General features: G+C 40.4%; 1 protein-coding gene across 7 annotated transcripts in view; it reads right to left on the bottom strand.

Moving 5' to 3' along the window:
- The window catches only part of PANK1 (pantothenate kinase 1), a 111,569-nt gene that overhangs the window by 83,097 nt on the left and 6,266 nt on the right, over positions 1 to 22,206 (bottom strand). For all 7 annotated transcript variants that reach the window (XM_067710057.1, XM_067710053.1, XM_067710051.1 and 4 more), the window contains one exon: positions 21,896 to 22,042. In XM_067710057.1, the coding sequence (XP_067566158.1) occupies positions 21,896 to 21,949 (54 nt within the window). In that variant the 5' untranslated portion in view covers positions 21,950 to 22,042. The remainder of the gene's footprint in view (positions 1 to 21,895; positions 22,043 to 22,206) is intronic.

Raw genomic sequence — 22,206 nt, 5'->3', positions numbered from 1 at the left:
AGACCATCTGTGATATTGACTTAGGATTGGGCCTAGGACCATACCTGAAAATAGTTTTGTTCTTTTTTTTTGCGGTACGCAGGCCTCTCACTGCTGTGGCCTCTCCCGTTGCGGAGCACAGGCTCCGGACGCGCAGGCTCAGTGGCCATGGCTCATGGGCCCAGCCGCTCCACGGCATGTGGGATCTTCCCGGACCGGGGCACGATCCCGCGTCCCCTGCATCGGTAGGCGGACTCTCAACCACTGCGCCACCAGGGAAGCCCCTGAAAATAGTTTTAACCACTTCCCTTGGCATCCATTTCTGGTCCACCCTTCAGGCATGTTTAGATATGACATTCATTATTCCATTATGGATGGGTATATTTGTGTCATCAATGCAACCCCCAGAAAATTAAAATTTATTCGTCATATCAGCTAGTCTGCAGTCATCCAACAGCTGAAATAATGTATTTAAAAGTTCTGGAATCTCCGAGGAAACCTTAAGCTGCCCATTGGTCATAATAACATTTAGCATGTTAAATTAGTACAGTGGAAATTTTATTAGTCAGCATACTTAATACTAGGTTCTGTAATAAATAAATCCAAAATCTCAGCGACTTAATACGATAAAAGTGTATTTGTTGTTCACAAAGAGTTCAATGTTGTCAGCTGGGGGTGTCTGCTCTGTGCAGTTAATTAGGAAACTCGTGTTGCCCTAGATGTTGACATCAGCTAGCAGAGGAGTGACAACAGAGAGGAATGTGGAGGTGTTTTAGGAACCAAGACTGGAAACAGCACACATCAACTTTGTCCACATCTCATTGGCCAGAACTCAGTCACGTGCCCCTCCACCCACCCACCCCAATTGCAGGAGAGCCTGAGAAATATAGTTTAAATTAATGCCTGGGAAGAAAAAGAAATGACCTTGGAAAACACATGGTCAGTCTCCGCCACTATTTTCCCTTTTGGTCAATAACTTTCCATTTCATCCTTCCTCCCACTTACAGAATAAACTCCTCTCCACCCAACCCGCTAGAACATTATCCGAAGTCACTGCTGAATCCAGCTCAAAGCCCTGGGTGATGCTCAGTCAGCTCTATCTGGTTCACATGTGGTTCTTTTTGTTTGAGAAATTTGTAAAGTAAAAAGAGGAGTCATCTGCCCCCTGCTCCTTTCTCCTCCCCAAATATACACTGGTAAGCAGAGACAAGGAACTTCGGTGTCCCATACGGAAAGGGAAGAAATGAAAGACAGAAAGCCGACAGTGGTTCAAAGCGGTAGGTCAGGCACTGTGACATCTCCCTGACCAGGAAGCACTGGGAAATGTCTTTGACTGGACTCTGTTTCTCCTCTACGAGAGGCATTGTTTTGTCCATATTTTTCTGTGACCCCTGGTTCCACTCTTCAGGAATTCTCTTCGTTGTTCATTATCCTCTGTGGCAATATCTGAAGTGGGTGACAAGAGGGTAAATTATTTCCGGGACTATGCAGATTTTGGAGTCTGCTTCCTTCTCATGGAAAACTGGGAGTCCAAAGCTGGTTGTTGTTTCCTGCCTTAACTAGGCTTTGTCCCAGACTTCTGTTTTCTTTGGAAATACTATTTCCTCAGAAACCTAACAGGCTTCCCATTGATTTCCTTCTAGACAGCTCCTCTGCCACAAACTACAGCCCAAACACTTTCCTAGACATAGTTCTCAATATCCTTTCTGTCTTTGTTCCCTTATCCTCATGCCTCCCTCTTTTTACTGGCAGCCACCTTGATGCTATCAGGTTGAAAGGGAAAGCCACGTGTGACGTGGCTTGTGCCAAGAGGTGGTGGTGACTGAGCAGTCCTGTGTTGCTCACAGTTTTCTCACTCTTATTTTCTACTATTTGGGGTCTAGAAGTAGTCTACTTCAAGACCCCCAATTTATGTAATTTTCCTATTTTCTTTCATTTCTTGCTGCAAACTACCAAAACTTGCCAGTCACTTGTGGCCAAAATGCACTAACAGTTTGATTCCTTCCAACTGCTTCTCTTGGAGCCAGAAGTCTGTAAGCATATGGCCTTCCTCTCAAGAGAGAATTTTTGCCAAGTGTTTTGCCATGCACAGCATGGATTGCCAGCTTTTCTGCCTCTGGGATCAGTTTCCTTTCTTCCCACAACTGGCACGCTAAGCCAGTGCCACTTATTTTAGGTTTTGGGTTTTTTTTTTAGGAGTACCCCACTTCGAGGTCCCATTTGTGGCTTTTGTTATAGTATTATTGCTAGTTGCATAAAAAGAACTTCCAAATCTCAATCTCAGTACCTTAAGACAGCAAACGCAATCAAATTCATTTCTCACTCCACAGTCCAGATTAGGGGTGAGGGCGAGTGTGGAGAGAGGGAACTCTGCACCGTGCAGTCAGAGATGAGGCTAACAGAGGCTCTACCATCTTCAGTGCATGACTCGCAAAGGTGCTCTGAGTATGGATATCCAGCCAGCAGCTGGAAGAGGACAGAGAGCGTGGACAATCACATGGATGTTTTAGGAGTTAGGTCTATGAGAGGTGCATCACTCTGCACACATTTCATTTGTCAAAAGCCAATGATATTGCACAGGAGCTGAGTAGGTTACATAAGTGAGTTGAATGGGAACCAGGATGAATTCAGGAAGTGCATATTCTTTCTAAGTGAGTGGTAGCCATTCAACTCCAACTAATTACTGTCATGCGGGAATGCAGGGTTGCCAGATCTGATCTTTCTAGAGCAGCCAGAAATCCAGATTCCTATGTGAAGTCTTGTGATGTTTAAATGTTCGTGTGATAAGACAGTCCCTGAGATGATCTCCAATGATCTCGTGTAGTCACTTGTGTAGTCACAAGTGACTGTATGTCCTTGTGTCGTCACTTACACAACGTATATCATTGTGTCAGGGCTGGTCTGAGTGACCAATAAAATATGACGGGATTGATGATATGTGACCTACTTCCAAGGTTAGGTCATAAAACATATGAAAGACTGTCTTGCTTTCTCTGGGATTACTCACACTAGGGGAGGTCAGCCACTGTGAAATGAGGACAGTCAAGCAGTCTGTGAAGAGGCCTACATGGGGTATAACTGAGGTCTCCCATCAACAGTCAGCACCATCATGCCAATCATGTGAGTAAGCCACCTTGAAAGTGAATCATCCATCCCTAGTCAAGCCTTCAGATGATACAGCCCCAGCCAACATTACATCTGCAACTTCACAGGAGACCATGAGACAGAACCACCCAGCTAAGACACTGAGATAATAGACACTGAGATTATTGTGTTTTAAGCCACTATTTTTTTTTTTTATATTTTGTTGCTCAGCAATAGGTAACTGATAATGGTCATGGTCATAACTCACTTTAAAAAATTTTTAAAGTTAAACATTGTGTATAAAAAAATTTCCTTCTGCTGAATTCAGGCTACCAGTCTATAATATCTATAGAGAAGAAAGCAAGAAACAGTGGGCTTCCATTTTCTGATTCTTGCTTGCTTTGAACTGAACTTTTCAAGCATCATAAATCCAAGAGGAAAAATGATTTAATGAACTGCATTACTTTTGCCAGATTCAGAAGGACTTGTGTTCAAACATGACTCCACTACTTACTAGTTATGAGACCTTGGAAAATTTACTTAACCTCTTTTGGCTACAGTTTCCTTATTTGGAAAAGAGGAATAACAACAGAAGTACTTCTCAGGAAAAATTGTGAAATACTCTGAAATGAGTATAAGAAAAGATTAGTGGGTGTCCTATCTAGTTTATTCATCCAGATTATCTCTGCATTTCACTGTCTTTGAGTTATTTCACAACTCTATAATTTGTAGAAAACAGAGTAATGCAATTTTTTTTTTTTTTCGGTACGCGGGCCTCTCACTGCTGTGGCCTCTCCCGTTGCGGAGCACAGGCTCTGGACGCGCAGGCTCAGCGGCCATGGCTCACGGGCCCAGCCGCTCCGCGGCATGTGGGATCTTCCCGGACCAGGGCACGAACCCGTGTCCCCTGCATCGGCAGGCAGGCGGGCTCTCAACCACTGCACCACCAGGGAAGCCCTAATGCAAATGTTCTTATTCATAGAAATGCAAATTGTGTCTACTGGTATGCAACTGATTACTGTCCCATGGATAAAGATCAGTTTTACACCAATAAAGTAAGTTCATTTAAGCATTCCTGATGGCTTAATGTATTTGGTCTTTGGATTCTCATTTGGACTGGCTGTAACATCTTAGTTATTATATCATTAATTGATATGTTAAATAAAACCAGAAACATACGTTTATTTTATATTTGAATGTGAGTCATGATTCAACTTCAAAAAAATTTACCCTTTGACAGATATCAGAGTGCTGTTATGATGAATAAACAAATCAATGTATGTGAATCCCTTAGCACTGAGCCTGACACAGAGTGTTCAATAATAATTAGCTCATTTTATAATGCTAACGAAAAGGGTAGTGAAGAAGCAATGATGTGAGGTCACCAATTTAGATGAAACAAAGGTCCACTGGTCCACCTATTCACCCATTCCTGTTTTCCCAAAAGGATACTCAGAGAAAACAACTTTGCCAATCAGCAAAACAGCAGTCAAAATGCTAACCAACACAGTAATTACACAACAAGATCTCTGAAAAATCATCTAACCTATCCTATCCTGATGAGAAAGATAATACTTACTTTGACAGCTGCTGGTAAGGCCTGCTAAAGTAACACACGTGGAATGGGGTTACCGTGAATGAGCTGGAAGGGCTGTTAATATGAAAACAGATTTAGAAAGCACATGTCTGAGTGTTCTTTCAACTCTGTGCCTCCTGGTAAGTAACTGAAATGCCTTAAGTGGGCCAGGTATAAGGAACAGCTCTATCTATCAATTTTTGTTTTAGATAAAGATCAAATATTTAACAGAGAGAAAATTTGTTATTATAATGCCAACTAAAACTTGTCACTTGCCATCTGCCTCTGCAAGGATTAGGTCACCAGCCACTGCAGTCGTTGACCTGCTTACCCTGAAAGGAGTTCAGGGTGGAGATCAGAAATGAGGTACTCTGTGCTTCGGGAAAAACTGGCAGAACAGGTCTTCCCATAATTAGATATTTTCAGGATATTTTATGAGCCCGATTTCTTGCATCTCCTCACATCTAGAAAAGCACTAAAATCATTACCGGAGACATCTGCTCCTCGTGACCAGCAGCAACCTTCTTGTGACCAGCAGTAACCTTCTGCCAAAATATGTGCCTGGTTGCATGTATCCCTCTTCACCAAAATCACATACATATACTGACCTCTTTGGAGCAGTTCCTCAGAGCTATCTGAGAGGCTGTCTCCCAGGCTATAGTCTTCATTTTGCCCCCAATAAAACTTAACTCACAATTCTCATGTTGTGCATCTTTTTTTCAGTCGACATGAAGAAGAGAACAAACCTGATGATAATTGGAAACAGATACTCTAGCTTAGCATCAGAGAAGCAGTACGGAACGGAATGGTGTACTGGAGTAGGGGCAGCTCCAGTCAAATGGTAACACCCAGGAATTCAGGCCACGGTTTTGTAAGAGCAGCAAGAAATCTCAATTATTATGGGATATTTCTTAGCTCAAGCAATTAATTAAGCGTCCAAGCCAACGAATCAAAACACATCTACCATTTCTTTGTGACCTCTGACTTAGGCCATGATGTTTTGGATGTGCTCTGTGGGTGGCAACCGCTTGTTGGTGACACTCATCAGGAGTTGCTTATCACGGTTTGATGCCTTACTTACTGGCATGAGTAGAAGATGAAGTGTCAGCGGTCATGTTTGCTTATCAGACTGGGATTGCTGGTAGTCAACGAAGAGAATGAATAAGTAATATTTGTGGCTCTGCCGTCAGACATTGGACGTTTTGTTTTGCCCATCACACTTTGCTTTGTTCATCATACTGTGTGAATGGGGGAAGAAAGAGTTCTGGATATGTTCAGGAAGCTTTGTATTGTAGTAGAAAATAGACGCCTCTGGAGTCATATAGACATAGATTTGAATCTCAGCTGCACTGCTTAAGAGCTAACTGACCATGGATCATTTGCTTAACATCTCTGAGCTTCAGTTTCCTCATTTATAAAAAGAGAAGACCGGGTGCAGAAGGAACCAGGCTCCTTTAATCTTCCTGCCCTGCCATCTTTAGGATGTGGCTTTCTGTCCCTAGGTTGCAAGCTGGCTGTTGCATCTACAAGCATTGCTTCTGAATTCCAGGCAGGAAGAAGGGGGGAGAATGAAGGTTAAAAGGCACATGTCAGCTGTGTCTCTTTTATCAAAATTCAGCAGTTTTCCTTGAAGTCACCTCTAGCAGACTTTTGTTTACTGGCCATATTCGCCACCTCTGACCGCAAGGGAACTTGGGAAATAAATTTTTTTTAGCCCATAACATTTCCACTTACTCATACAGCAGAGTTGTACTATGAATGGGAGACTGGCTCCTGGCTTAAAAAAACCCCAGCAGTATCTGCTAAAGTGCTCAATAATCCTGGATATTATGTTTATAACACTTTTAATCTCAGCTAGTCTCTCTCCTTTGTCATTACATCCAAAGTGCTGGGCATATGGCACGCGCGTGTGTGTATATTCAGTGTGCTTTCTTGCTCATTTAACTGGTACACCAGAAGTATTTTCTCCCCACTGAGATTTAATAAAAGGCTAAAAATTAAAAAAAAAAAAGAAAGAAAGAAAGAAAAAAGAAAGGGCACTTTTTACGTAAGGAACTATGCCAAGAAAGTACCTTTGGGTTTTCTTTTTATTGAAGATTCTTACGATAACCAAAATCATTATGATAATAGCTAAAAATTTACTGAGCATTTATGGTGTGCCAGAGACTGTGCAAAGTTATTTCTATTCATTATAACCAGCATAAAAACTCTATAAGGTAGACTGCTTAAAACCACACAGCTAATGCACAGTGGAGCCAATATTTGAATGTGAATCTGTCTGATTCCAAACTGCTCTTTATCACCTGTCAGATTGCGAGATATTCCTCACCTACTTCTGGAGACTCTTTCCAATTTTATTCTAAAGCCCAAATCTTGGCCTCACATTTGGCCAATACCACAGTAATAATTGCTGTAGGTTAAGACTCATCAAATTAGTGGGACAAAGTTTGATGAGAAACAGGATATATGCATATTTAAAAAGTATCTCCACATGAGATACTTATTAATTATAAAGAGAATAACAGGGGATTCCCTGGTGGCACAGTCATTGAGAATCCACCTGCCAATGCAGGGGACACGGCTTCGAGCCCTGGTCTGGGAAGATCCCACATGCCCCAGAGCAACTAAGCCCATGTGTCACAACTACTGAACCCACGTGCCACAACTACTGACGCCTGCATGCCTAGAGCCCTTGCTCCACAAGAGAAGCCACCGCAACGAGAAGCCCACGCACTGCAATGAAGATTAGCCCCCGCTCGCCGCAACTAGAGAAAACCTGCGCACAGCAATGAAGACCTGACACAGCCAAAAATAAAATTAAAAAAAAAAGAGAGTAACAGTAACTTTACAGTGGTGAAATCAGGCTCACAACACCGTAACCAAGTAATCAAAGTTAACGTCACTAATGATGAGATACACCAACATCACATGACTCCTCAAATGACACCCTGAGAAGGACACAGCATCACTTCTGTAGTATTCTTTCCAAAAATGCATAAGCTAAATTTAATCATGAGGACCTCAGACACACCCAGCTTGAAGGATATTCTACAAAGTAACTGGCCAATATTCCCCCAAAGTATCAATGTCATGAAAGACAAAGAAAAGCTGAGGAACTGTCTTAGCCTGAAGAAGACAGAAAATATGACAACTAGATGCGATATATGATCCTGGATTGGATCAAGGACCATAAAAAATCATTAGGGTGACAACTAGGGAAATTTGAATAGATCTATATATCAGTTAATAGTATGGTATCCAAGTAAATTTTCTGTTTTTCATAATTGTACTATCATTACATAATTGTGTACATTTGAAAACTAGGTGAAGGATATATAATAACTGATTTTTGTTTCCTGGTGACTTTTTCTTGCATCTTTTTATAAGTCTGAAATTATTTTAAAATGACAAATTTAAAAAAACAAAACCCTTATCTATCCCAGTTCACCTGGTAAAGGTGTTTACTTATCAAAATTATGTCTGAACTACAAGTCAGTGGACTGCAAGTACATCTCCACCAGCTTTCTCATCTGCTCGGCATTCTGTGTTCTGTCTCTAAGAGGATGCCCTGCTCTATGTCCAGATGGTACCATGCTCAATGGTGCCAGATATAAGAGAGAACTATTTACACCCTAGATAGCATACATTTGTATATTCATTATGACAATTTTCTGGCAAATGAGAGAAAAATATTTTGTGCTAACACAATCAATATATTGTGACAGTTTACCATCATATGGAAGTAAAGTGTCTTGGGAAGGGCACTTTTTTTCTAATTCATAGTATGGGTTAGCAGTAGCCCTGCACTCCATTCCCTTCAAAGTCATCAGCAGGGTACAACCTCTCTTCTAGATTAGCTCTAGTCATAGGCCATCTCCTGAAGGAGGGATATCCCCTTTCCTCATCTCTCCTTCAGCTACAAAATGGAACTTTCTCTTAGATTTTAAAATGTCCTGGGGTGTGACATCCCCAGGTTGGTGGTGGGAAGACTACACTGACCAGCCAACGTGTGAAGAGGAAATGCAGCAGGAGCAGTTAGACCTCAGAGTTGTAAGATGGATAGGTGATTCTCAAACTTTTCCCCAAAGGTTCCTGAATAGCAGAGAAGAGTTATATCAGGTAGGATGCTTTGGGCTGCAAGTAACAGAAAACCCAGTTCAGACTAGCTTACACTGTGAAGAAATTTATTAACAGGCAATCCAGAGCTCAAAAGGGCTCCAGGCCCAATGTCATAAGGGCTGCACTCCATTTCTTTGATATTCTCTTGGTTCAGTATTCCTTTGTGTATCAGTTTTGTCTCCAGACCAGAGTCCTCACTGTTAATAAATGGCTTACAGGAACAAGTAGGGACACACATTTCTTTGTTCATGTTCTGTAGGAGAAAAAGACCTTTTACCCATTGTACCACAGAAACGTTTCCCTTCAGTCTGACTGGGCCAACTTAGGTCACATATCCACTCCTCTGCCAGTAACACTCCCCAAGAAAGAGCTGTGCCGTGAATGATTGAAGTCTGAGCTCCTAAAGCATGCAATGGCAAGGTTGTGGGATTCCCATGAGTGGTTTAGAGCAAGATATACTCCCAAAGCTGAGGATGAGGTTAAATTTCTTTGAGTAATGGGCCTTCTGAAGAAAGAATGGATACCTGAACAAAAATCAGGGCTTTGTCAGGGAAAGGAATGGGGACAATTGACATGGGGAAGTGAATTCCTGCCCCTTGTGAATCAAGAATGTTGGTCCAACATGACCTACAAATAGGATGTTTCTTTGTGTGTCTTCTTCCTTTTTAAATGGGTTATACCACTATGGAAAATAACAGGGAGGGTCCTCAAAATATTAAAAATAGAGTCATCATATGATCCAGTGATCCCACTGGGATAGATATTTGGGTATATATCCAAAGAAGTTGAATGCAGGATCTCAAAGAGATATTTTCACACCCATGTTCATGACAGCACTATTCACAATAACCAAGAGGTAGAAGCAACACAAATGTACATCAATGGATGAAGAGATAAACAAAATTTGGTTTATAGGAATATTATTATCCACCCATAAAAAGGAAGGAAATCCTATCTCAAGCTACAACATGGATGAACCTTGAGGACATTATGCTAAGTGAAATAAGCCAGTTGCAAAAAGACAAATATTGTATGAATCACAAAAGACCATCACATTGCAAATATTGTCTGCATCACAAAAGACCATCACATTGCAGGATGCAATGACATTTCACAAATGTTAATATTTTCTCTTCTACCACATTTCATTTAATTTAAAAAATCCTTTTCCTGCTTTATCTTAAAAATCATATACATTTCTTGTTCTATTCCATAATTCTGGACTGGGTTTATCTAGAATGAATCTCCTCTTCCAATTTTGTCAGAAATTGGTTACTTTAAGAAGGTATTTATCCTGTGGCATCCAGAAACCCCTGGCACTTAAGCCACATTTGAGAAGCAAGGTATGGAATCCAGAGGAATGGATTTTCTGGAAGACAATCCCTCTAGTTAAGTGAATTGTAATGCAGCCATATGATAGACTATTAGCCATGAAAAAGGCTTATGAAGAGTCTACTTTTTAAATGGGGGAAATACTTATTTTACAATAATAAGTAAAAAAGAAAAAAGAGAATGCAATGCCGACCATGACTATAAAAGAAAGAAGTTACAGTAACAATAGTGGGAATCTGAAACACATATATACGAAGACACCCCAAAAGAAACCGATGAAAATGTTAACAGTGGTAGCCTTTGGCTGGTGCATCTTCAGGAGAGTTTTTCTTTGAACTTTCAATTTTCTTGTTTTTGTTTGTTTGTTTGTTTGTTCCATAATTTACAACACATCTAGAATGTTTAGTAAAGGAAAAGTGATCTGGGGTAAACACAAAAATTGTGGGTCCAAGGGTCTCACTTATGAAAACATAAACATTATAACCACTATTTTGGCTGTCAGAGGAATTATACCACCTCCCACATCCCTGCTTTTTTATTTTTAATGTGTTTTTGACAGTTGAGGTCAATATAAAAATACCACTGTATACATAAAAATAAAGATAGATCCAAAATTAAGTTGTTCAGTTTTCTCTGTGATTTAACTCCTTGGCCATTTAACATTTTATATCTGAGTAATGACAAACTATTCCTATTAATATTGCAAGTAAATTAATTTAGAACAAAATTAAATTCTTGGTTGTTTGAAAAAGGATTAAAAGTCTTTCATCTAAAAATATGAAATTATTGTTCAAAGGGATATAATTTGAAAATCTGTAAGCACATTTATGTGTAAAAAAGTCATTTCCTTTTTTTTTTTCTTTTTTTTGCTGTACGCGGGCCTCTCACTGTTGTGGCCTCTCCCGTTGTGGAGCATAGGCTCCGGACGCGCAGGCTCAGTGGCCATGGCTCACGGGCCCAGCCGCTCCGCGGCCTGTGGGATCTTCCCAGACCGGGGCACGAACCCGTGTCCCCTGCATCAGCAAGCGGACTCTCAACCACTGCGCCACCAGGGAAGCCCAAGTCACTTCCTTTTAACTCTCCCTTACATGACGCATGTACTAAAATCTGAGAAAGTGCCTGGGTTTGTTCCATTTAAATGCTTTTTAATAGTGTTGTCATTCTGTTTCTGGCAAGCAAAGCTTTACATAAGCCTAAAGATGCAGAAATTCTAAGATTAGAATAATTTAGATTCTGTCCTTGGGACACACTGTTTGTCTAGTGTAAGATGATGGAATGTCCCTGCAGGTGAGTCAGCTCTCGGCTCAGACTACAGACTCTGCTAAGACACTAGTCCCTGGATCTCATCCACTCGTGATCTCCATCAATGTGGTTACAGGGCCACTCTGAGCTAGAATCTGCAGCTGCTGCTCTCCCCTGCCCAGGAGCACCTGCCCTGCAGCGACTGGAGCTTGGTCTACCCATGTGTGTCCTAGTCAGGTGGTGTTGGTCTGCCTCTTACTACTGCGGGCCTTTGGGTCAATCAGTGACTTAATTTTTGAGGCAGGAAAACTTACTGAGAATCAATTTTTCATATTCTCTATATCCTGTGCTCACCACTCCCTTTCTCAGCAAAAGACTCATGGTATTTCTTGCCTTGGGGTTTTTTTTGCACAAGGAAAGCAGACATTTCCATGGAGCACTTTTTGTTTTGTTAAAGTTCAAACTCTGCTAGACTCTTCTGCACATTCTTTCTTTTTTAAAAAAATATTTATTTATTTATTTGGTTGTGTTGGGTCTTAGTTTTGGCATGTGGGCTCCTTAGTTGTGGCTCGAGGACTCCTTAATTGTGGCATGCCAACTCTTAGTTGTGGCATGCATGTGGGATCGAGTTCCCTGACCAGGGATTGAACCTGGGCCCCAGCATTGGGAATGCAGAGTCTTATTAACCACTGTGCCACCAGGGAAGTCCCCTACGGATTCTTAGAAGGAGAAAGGGAGACTCTTCGAGGGCAGCAAGAAGGAAAAGACAAACATAGCTGTCACTAAAAATGGGGGTCTGTGGGTGGGAGGATTCCTGAGATCTGAGTAGCCTCGGTGCAGTGGCCGGAGGAGGAAGCTAGTGCTCAGAGAGGATGGCTATGAGGTGGGATGTACCTTGACCTGCCCCAACCTCTCAAAGATCCTCGACATCGCAAGTCACACAGAAGCCATGGAGTGGCTCACTCCAGAGGAAACTTTTCTAGTACAGAAAATGGGGATCCAGCAGATATACATGCAGTTGGAAGAGAGGGGACAGGACAGGCCCTCTCCATGCGTTAGCACACTGGGCAAGAACCAGAATCCCGAGTCAGGTCCCTGAATGGCTGAGCTGTCATTTCCTGCCATTCTAGTGGAGTCATGCTAGGAGTTAGTTTTAATTAAATTTAAGAAAATAAAGTAACTGGACATTTCTTACTCATTTGAGTTTGTGTACATTCCTGCTATGTCTGTCGAGCTCCTATTTCTTCATCACATCCTGGAGATCAAACACTTGCCTCATAGCATCACTGTAAGGATCAAGCCAGGTTAACATGTGAGGGCCTGGGAGAGTGCCTGGGTATACTTAGTAGGTGCTCAACTGCTGTTGATTCTCTAAAAAAATTTTTTTCCTTCTCTCCAAGATGGGACTGCCAGAATGAATGGCAGAAGTTGGTATGGGGACCTACGGAAGGCCTTGGGCTAGGGAAGGTAGAGGGGCAATGTTTTTAACAGTAATAATAGTGATAGTTACTTTTTTTGTGTGTGTCTATTAATTGGGGACTTTTTTTTACTGAGGTATAAGTTGATTTACAATATTATACGTTTCAGGTATACAGTACAGTGATTCATAATTTTTAAAGATTATACTCCATTTATAGTTATTATAAAATATTGGCTATAGTCCCTGTGCTGTACAATATATCCTTGTAGCTTATTTATTTTATACACAGTAGTTTGTATCTCTTACTCCTCTACCCCTGTCTTGTCCTTCTCCCCTTCCCTCTCCTCACTGGTAACCACTAGTTTTTTCCTTATATATGTGAGTCTGTTTCTTTTTTGTTATATTCACTAGTTTGTTTCATTTTTCAGATTCCACATATAAGTGATATCATACAGTATTTGTCTTTCTCTGTCTGACTTATTTCACTAACCTAATACCCTCTAGGCTCATCCACGTGGTTGCAAATGGCAAATTTTCATTCTTTTTTATGGCTGAGTAGTATTCCATTCCATCCGCACAGCACATCTTCTTTATCCATAATGATAGCTAGTATTTATTAAGAACCTATAATGGGCCAGGCATTCCTGGACTATAAATCTTGTCAATGGTTTTTCATCTGTTCTGCAGAGCTCTAAGATTCCATAGACTCTTAGAATCTTAGATTCCACAGAATCTTAGGGTTGGATTCCATTCCAACCCTAAGTTCCTGAGGGTCTCAGGAACTGCAGTGAAGAGCCAAAGGGAGACCAATGAGTTCACATGCAGGGCTGCTTCCTCTACTTCAACTAGATCAGTTTTGCTTTTACCCGTTTAATATGTTGATCCTCTACATGAGATCTTGTTTGAAAAGTAGTATGTCTCTTAAAAATGTTGGAAAACTTCTACAGAGATATTGGATCAATATGGCAATATTAACAAACACATGTTCAACCAGCCTTCCTCCCCTGATCTAAACCCTAAAACTAACCTAAAAGAGATATATATATAGATATAGATATAGATATATAGATATATATAGATATAGATATAGATATTTGGAGGTCATGTTGACTTACAAGATGAATTGCTCTAAATGGATCAAAAATTCTGCAGAAATTGCTGAAAGACAGAAAGTAGAACTGGGATAACACTGAAGGAGGGATCCACCGCCCAACACTAAAGAAGAGGGCACCTGTAAGTTGTGAGTCAGGCTTCAGTACTGCTCCAAGCTTGGGGAAAGCGAATACAGGGACGGGAGGCAGTCCCAAACGAACATTCAGTGTGATTTTGGTAGCATTACAGCAGTAGGAACAATCAGGCAGTTCTTCTTCTCCTTCCACCTGTGCTATGCAGCAAACAGCAAAGGCAATTCCAATGGGACCCCCTGGGCATTATAAGCAGGATAGTAACCAAGAGGTGTGTGTACCCCAAAAGAAAGTGGGAGTTCCCGTGCCCAGAAGACGAGCTACTGATCCACTCAGTCTGGTAGCATGTCCTGCCTCTCCCCTATAACCACAGGAAGGAGAAACATTGAACAGATAAGCACTCAGACATACAGGAAAGGCTAAGAGACAACTGAAAATGCAAACAGAAGGATAACCGAGAATCACCAAACATTTGAAGAAAAACAAAGAGGAGTCCCAGAAGGAAAGAATGGAGGGAACGGAGAAGAGGAAATATTCAAAAAACAACAGAATAAAACAGCTCATTGTCAATGAAAGATATGACACCTCCAATGAAAGGCCCCATGGGCGCTGCTTAGAATGAATAGAAAAACAAACAAACAAACAAACCCCAGATCACGACTAGACACTTGATGGTAACATTTCAGAAAAGCTCCATTAGTAACTTGCTTTTCTGTTTCTAGTCAGTCTCCTAAAATTTGGTCACTTTATTGGACAAAGAAATTTTTTTGGTATTGTGTGCCAAGATGATTTGAGTTGGAATATTTTTTAGCAAAGGAACCTGATACTCTTGGTTGACTGACACAGCCAGTAGTTGAGCCCCATGCTGGATAGTGTGAAGATGTGGCAAGAGGAGGCTGGATAGGCTAAATTTATAGTCATTGAATATAGATGTTTCTTTTTGTCCCAAATGATCTGTTTGGTACTTAATCTGCCTAGTTACTTATTGCCCCACAATGAGTAATCAGAACAAATGAAATAAAACAACCCATTTCGGATCTGTCCCAAACACTCCTACAAATATCCCCTAAATATCCACTCATTTGAATGGTTTTTTTTTTTTAACATCTCCACAAATTGTACATCCCAACTGTGACTCAGAATTATTGTTAATCAAGTTCAGAATTAAAAACGTATTTTAGACATTTTACTGAAATATTTCCTTCAACTTAGAAATAATTCATTAGAATTTTGAATGCCTTTTAAGTGTTTGTGGTTTGGGCCCTACATCATGTGTGATTTTACGAGTTCTTTTTGGAGAGCCAGCTTTTCTCCCTCATTCTTCTCATCCTCTCATCATATTTGTTCAGATCTTCATTGAACATCTAATATGAACTGAAGATGGTTGATTCAGTCCCAAGTCTTTCGTCTTTTTCCATTAGGTGCAAGAGCAGTCCTTAGAACTGAGGAGTTTACAAAAATAAGTAAAGCACAGTTCCTGTAAACCCAGAAGTGTTTAAAATCTAGTAAATAAATGTGAGAAATGTATAAAAGTCAATGAGGATTCTCTCCCTCAGGAGAGGAGATCATATTTGTTATGATCTAGGCCATGGTCATGTTATTTTTCTACATGGGTCTCTCCTGTAAGATTGTAATAAGAACTACCATTTACTGGTACCTTCTGTACCCAAGAGAAGCTGGCATTTGATGACCTAGACGGGTGGGATGGGGGGAGGAGTGGGAGGGAGGTCCAAGAGGAAAGGGGTTTATGTATACATAGAGCTGATTCACTTCGCTGTACAGCAGTAACTAACACAACACTGTAAAGCAACTATACTCCAATAACAAAAAAAAAAAAAGAAAGAAGCATCAGACTCAGAAAGGTCCGTTGACCTTGTCCAGTGTCACAAACTTCTAAGTGACAGAGCCTGGAATTGACCTGTCTACTTGACAATAAAGCCCTATTTATTTTTCCCCCAGCTTAAACATACTCTTTCCTCTGTCTTGAGCATACATTCTATGTTCCCACCTCTCCCTTTACTATGGTCCATTCTCCTACTTTAGAAAAGAAAGGCATACGCTCACTTATCTGGAATCTTCTTATGGTGCATTGTCCCAAGATGTAAAAATCTCCTGGTTACCTAAGAAAGGGACAATTCAAATGACTGGGGAAGCCTCCTTGAATAATTAATCAAAGCACATAAAAAAACTGCCCAATGCCTGTCTTCCTTATACATATTTCTGATAAGAGCAAAATGTTGCTTTAGAACCAGGGTATTTGGGCTGATGTTGGGATATTTTGAATTAAATCAGAATGGGTAGTGGGGGTGACTGTACTTCTGCCCTTTTTGGACTGCAATCAAAGAATGCAATGCCCTTGAAAATTCTATGAGAGCAAAGCAAACACAGCTGAAAAAACTTTTTAAAGGAAAGCAATTCTTTTCAGATATTTCAAAAATACTCATCCTGGCCCTTGTCATTAGCTAGAAAGGAAAGCACCTTCAGATAGCCTATGAACGGTGGTGGTAGCGATGCCGATTATTTTTCAGTGTAACTGGATTTTTTTAGGAATGCTAAATTTTTAAATATACTGATTAACACCCACAGGTAAGATTTTTACAAGATTTTTCTCAGATTAGTTGTATATCATCCAATAAGGGAGCTAAACCCTATTTTATCAAATCTAGATCATGAGATATTTATTCTGATTATAGTACATTCCCATTTTATTTCATCTTCTGAATTATTTACTTTTTACTATCTCCTAATAACAACATGTGAATTTGCTAGCTGCTGGACCAATTAGTTATTAGCTATGTGACAGGGATGGGCTATGTGCTCATCAGCTGGGCTTCTTCTTCCTGAGTGTGCAGGAAAACCACATTTCCCTTTCTCCCCTGCAGTTAGATTGAGGCCACATGCCTGGGTTCCTATCACAGGAACATGAGCAGAAGTAATGGACACCACTTTCCAGGCCTCGTTGTAAACTCCCCCAGCACCATTATTCAAGCTCTCTCTTTCCCTTCTTCTGGGCCCATGGAGTTCAATATTGCAGATTACCAGATGAAAGGAACCAAGCCGCTATTTTGAAGACAGCTGCCCCGGAGTCACCCTACTTTCACTGGGGCTATGAAATGAATGACAAATAAAACAGTGTGGGGCTTCCCTGGTGGTGCAGTGGTTAAGAATCTGCCTGCCAGTACAGGGGACACGGGTTCGAGCCCTGGTCCAGGAAGATCCCACATGCCACAGAGCAACTAAGCCCGTGCTCCACAACTACTGAGCCTGCGCTCTAGAGCACGCGACCACAACTACTGAGCCCGCATGCCACAACTACTGAAGCCCGTGTGCCTAGAGCCCATGCTCTGCAACAAGAGAAGCCACCGCAATGAGAAGCCTGCGCACCGCAGTGAAGGGTAGCCCCCGCTCGCCGCAACTAGAGAAAGCCTGCGAGCAGCAGCAAAAATAAAATAAATTCATTAAAAAAAAAATTAAGAAAAAAAAACAGTGTGGAGTTTTTTTTTTTACAGCAGCTAGCTTTAATTACCCTGATTAATATAAACAGTGTATACTTTTATTAAGCATTTCAGATTTTGAATCATGTATTGTACATTTCCTAAAGAATATCATACCTGCTCTCATAGGTCCTGATTCATGCATAACTTCTACTCTTAGCTGGGTACTACATTGTATTACTGCAGATTAAGTAATGAAAAATGTATTACTTTGTTTCAATGAACTAATGTAAAATTAATTATATGAGAGTTGTATCATTTTAATCTTGATTGCTTTTAGAAATATATTGTACAGCATGGATTCTATAACTTACTTCTCAGTGTTTTTGATACTATTCCTTAAAAGAAATATTAACACATCTGAACTGAAAAATAAAATAAGACTTTTTTTGACAGAAAATAAGTCGGATTTTAGTGATTAGCTTGCAAATGAGGACTGGCATTGTCAATTAGGTCATATGGCTTTGTCATTTGTGGTCTGGTTGACCACAGGATAGGACCACTTTCCACGCATTCAATGAAGGAAAGCTTTAAGTTTTGACACAACTATATTTAAAACATGTGATAAGTTTGTAAAAAATACTGTATAAATGTATAAATTTGCAGGCCCCTTTACTGTATAAACGTATAAATTTGCAGGCCCCTTTACGTCTCTAATATTCTATAACTCTGTGACTAAAGACTCAGAAATATTCTTTTAGATGACTGAAAACAAAAGTATCCAAATACGCATTTCCTCTTTCTCCCCTTTCTCGTTTCCCTTCTTCCCCCCAATATCACCAAGGCTCTGTTGGCAAAGAGCAAAGATTGTATGTTTTGAGGGATTTACTAAAATTGGTCTCATTATGTATCAATTAATTACAGTAATTCATTGGCTTCCCTCAACCAAAAAATAATCAAACTATTCATGACATCATTATTCTCTCAGTAATTGAAATCTGAAAAGCATATAATAAAGATAATATTTTCTAAAATAAAAAGATGACATTGGCACGATCCTGCTTCCTCCTTCTGAGGAAGCTAGAATCTTGAAATAGCTCATCAGAAACAGAAGTCTTTAGAATACAAAAGTTGACCAGAAAGGCTATAATTGTTGTTAAAAAATATGTATGTGAGGTCCACTAGCACTGCCTTGTGCTATTTATAAAACAATGCAAGATATGATGTATAAATAGTACTATTTTGGTTTTAAATATTTCCATTTTGGTAACAGAATGTTGTGGTTTTTCATATTTGCAGTGAGAAAAGGTCCTGAAATATTAATGCTGTGTTTTTCTTTCTTGCCCCACACTTCCGTGTAGTTACATGTATCCATGTTGACTTGTGGACAACTGAGATTGTTAGATCATGGATTCAAAGAGAAAGAGACATTTAATATTCAATTGACTGACTTCCACAAAAGGGCAGAGTGGGGAGGGAGCCCATGTGAGATGGTTGCTGACCAACCCTGGAGAGCTATGTGGAAGGGAGGCCAGTGACTGCAGCCCAACCCCACCATTCAAGTGAGCATGCCTCTTTGTGTAGAAGAGCCACAGGTGCTACTGTCATCACTGTCAGGTCATCACAGCACCTGCGCTCGGCCTCTTAGCTCATCCAGGTGAAGGATGTCCACCTGTGTCCTACGACTTTGGTAGCCGCCCACATGAACTGCTGTCTGTTAATTTTACCCTTGTTAACAGGACACAAAACATCTTTTCAAAATAGTGTGAGATCCTTCACCACCAGAGGACATCGAAAATGAAGAAGAAAGAGAAGCCACAGTTTTGGCACTTGGAAGAGTCTGGACTGGGAAACCCACCTCTGGTGTATGTGTGTGTGTATATATATTTACATGTATATATTTATACTGGAGAAGTATTAGGGTCTTAAGACTAAATGAGATGGCATATAGGAAAATGCACAGTACTAATTCATCTATACATCCAATTAATAAAATTTTATTGAATACCTAATGAATATTTATTGAGCACCTACTATGTGCCATGCACTGTCCTAGGTACTAGGGACATAGTAAACAAGATGGATGAGGTCTCTGTCTCATAAGCTTGCACTGTGGTGCGGGAAGACATAGTGTAAACAGATAAATAAGGTAATTTCAGTTATTGTAAGTGTCAGGAAGAAAGTAAAGGAGGCCAACTGGATTGAAAGTGACTGGTTGGAGGGTGAAGGGAGCAACTGCAGGGAAGGTGGGCAAAGACAGCCTCTTTGGGGAGGGTAACATTGAATAATGAGGTGGACTTAGTCATGCAGAGACATTTGGAAGGAACAGATAGAGGGAACATAAAGTGCAGAAGCTCTCAGGCACATAGTAGTTTAGCATATTTTAGAAAGATGGCAAAAGATGCAACCTCTGCAGACTCAGGAGTGGGGAGCCTCCTTCACTAAGATGATGAGGTCTTACAGCTGACACAGAGTAAGTGCTTAATAAAGAAATGTGTCTTTGCTCTGACACATTACATTAGAAAATGTTTACTACAAATTTTAAAAAAGTTTATAACGAAAAGCTTCCCCTGCCCACAACTCCAGCCCTGCTTCCCAGAAGCAATCACCCTTATAATTTACTTTTGGTTCTTTTGACATATCTTTGAATATAGCATGCTCCTAATGTTATCTCTTCATGTATCAATTATAGATATTATCTATTTACTTCCTACAATGACAGAGAAGCATTTAGCCAAGAGAATTATGGTTATTTTTCTGCCTCTACTGGTTACCTTTGCACCTATAAATAATAAACTTCTATGTTTTGTCCTTCACATCTTGACTCCCAGATCATGAGACTGAGATATTATAGACCTAATTCTTTCTGCTGCTTCTCTTCCTCCACTTTTCCCTCCATGTCTCTGCTGGGCACAGCCTCCTATGCCCTATAAACTCTAGTAGTTCAACTCTTTTTAGCAGTTATACAAGGCTCTTCATGCTCTAGGTCCCACCTACCTTTTTCATCTCCTGACATTATCCACTTTCGCTATACTCACAGTTTTACAGAACTATGTACTTACAGTTTTTGTAAACTTTTGTGTGCTCTTGTCTTTTTTCTCATTGCCTCATATGTTTTCATTGCCGGGAAGGGCTTCCCTCTGCAATTCACTGGCAAATCCCATTCATTCATTTTAGCCTACATGCCACTTTATGAGATCTTCCTTGCTGGATGCCATTTATTAATTAAATACAAAAAATATTTATCCAATGGCTGTTATATGCAAGGCACTGTTCTAGGTGTCAGGGCTACAGTGGTCCTAGACAGACATTCATGAGCTTGCATTCCAGTGACTTAATAAGCAGACGATGAAAATAACCACCATAATGAAACACACGATGCGTCAGGACTTTACTAAATAACTCACAAATGCTATTTTAATCCTCACACCTTTATGGGACTTTAAGAAGTTAAATATCTTTCCTGAGGTCACTTCCTGTAAGTGGCTGAGCTTATATTCAAATTCAGATCTGCCTAACTTCAGAGGTGTCACTCTTAAATCATACTCATTCTGCAGCTATTACTCCTTGTACACTTCTACCATAACATTTGTCATAGTGTTTTGAAATTGTGCATGGCGTTCCCTATATAAACCACAGGACATAAAAGAATTATTTGTGTCACTATTTTTCCAATTTTCTCAGGATGGTACAGAAGTAATACCGTTCTAGAGACACAGGAGTGAAATTAATGCATTACATACAGTGGGTGCCTTAGGGATTAACTCTTGAAATCTCAGACTGAGAAAGGCTTGCTCTAAACTGAAGACGTCTTAAGGGTAGAGATACCTGCTGCATAATGGGTGCTCGATAAATGTTCATTGAACCTGTTATTCAAATCTTTGTAATCAATACATATCGAGTTTTGGGATTGTAAAACTGTTTGTCCTGCGTTTGAAGGTGGCTTTGCAGCAGGAGCTAGGCACTCAGTCTTTTTAATAGAATTCCAAGGGTGTTCAGTCCAAACTTTAAGAGGCAGTAGAATGCAGTGGTTAATTGCACAGACTCTACAGCCAAACTACCCAGATTCCAATTCCAATTCCATTGTTTATTGTTTATACAACAAATTATTATTTAACATGTGCCAGCCACTTTTATAAGTACTTTACAAACATTACCTGAACTAAACCTAACACCTCCACGTAGCAGATACCTTTACTACTCCTCAATAGTGCCATGTCTCAGTTTTCTCCTCAGTTAAATGCAGGATACTAATAACAAAATATAGGGTATGTAGGATTGAATGAGTGTAAAGTGCTTAGAATAGCATCTGGCACATAAAAAGTTAGCTATTACTACCAGTAGACGCTGTGACCATCGGCTTGACGTAACTTAACAATTTTTTCATCTTATGCTAATGTTCACTTCAAGAGAATTATTTGGAATGGGGACTGAATCTTAAGCATCTCCCAGTCAAGCTGGCTCTATGTTTCTAAGGGAAAACCCAGTGTCTGGTGCTGAAATGGAAAACGTAGGAAAAAAGTACCTCTGAAATCCGTCCAGTCTTCTGCATCTGCTCAGGCATCTCCCAAGTCCACATTATTGTCACCTCTTGCTGGGATGCCTGCAATAGCCTCCTAGCTGGTTCAACGGCATTCTCCTTGGTTGCCTCTATTCTCTGCTCCAGATTAACCTTTTCAAAACACAGAGGCAAATTGTATTGTATGGTGCTCACGCTTACAGCAGTCCATTGATTTCTCATTGTTCTTAGAATAAGGACACAAATCAGTAACTGAGCTAAGTCTTGTGGGATCTAGCCTTGGCCCATCCCTCTCCGTGGTATCTACCCACCCCAGG

The sequence above is a fragment of the Pseudorca crassidens genome, chromosome 16, assembly GCF_039906515.1.
Source record: "Pseudorca crassidens isolate mPseCra1 chromosome 16, mPseCra1.hap1, whole genome shotgun sequence".
NCBI classification, from domain to species: Eukaryota; Metazoa; Chordata; class Mammalia; order Artiodactyla; family Delphinidae; genus Pseudorca; species Pseudorca crassidens.
This window is presented reverse-complemented; position numbering and strand designations above follow the sequence as displayed.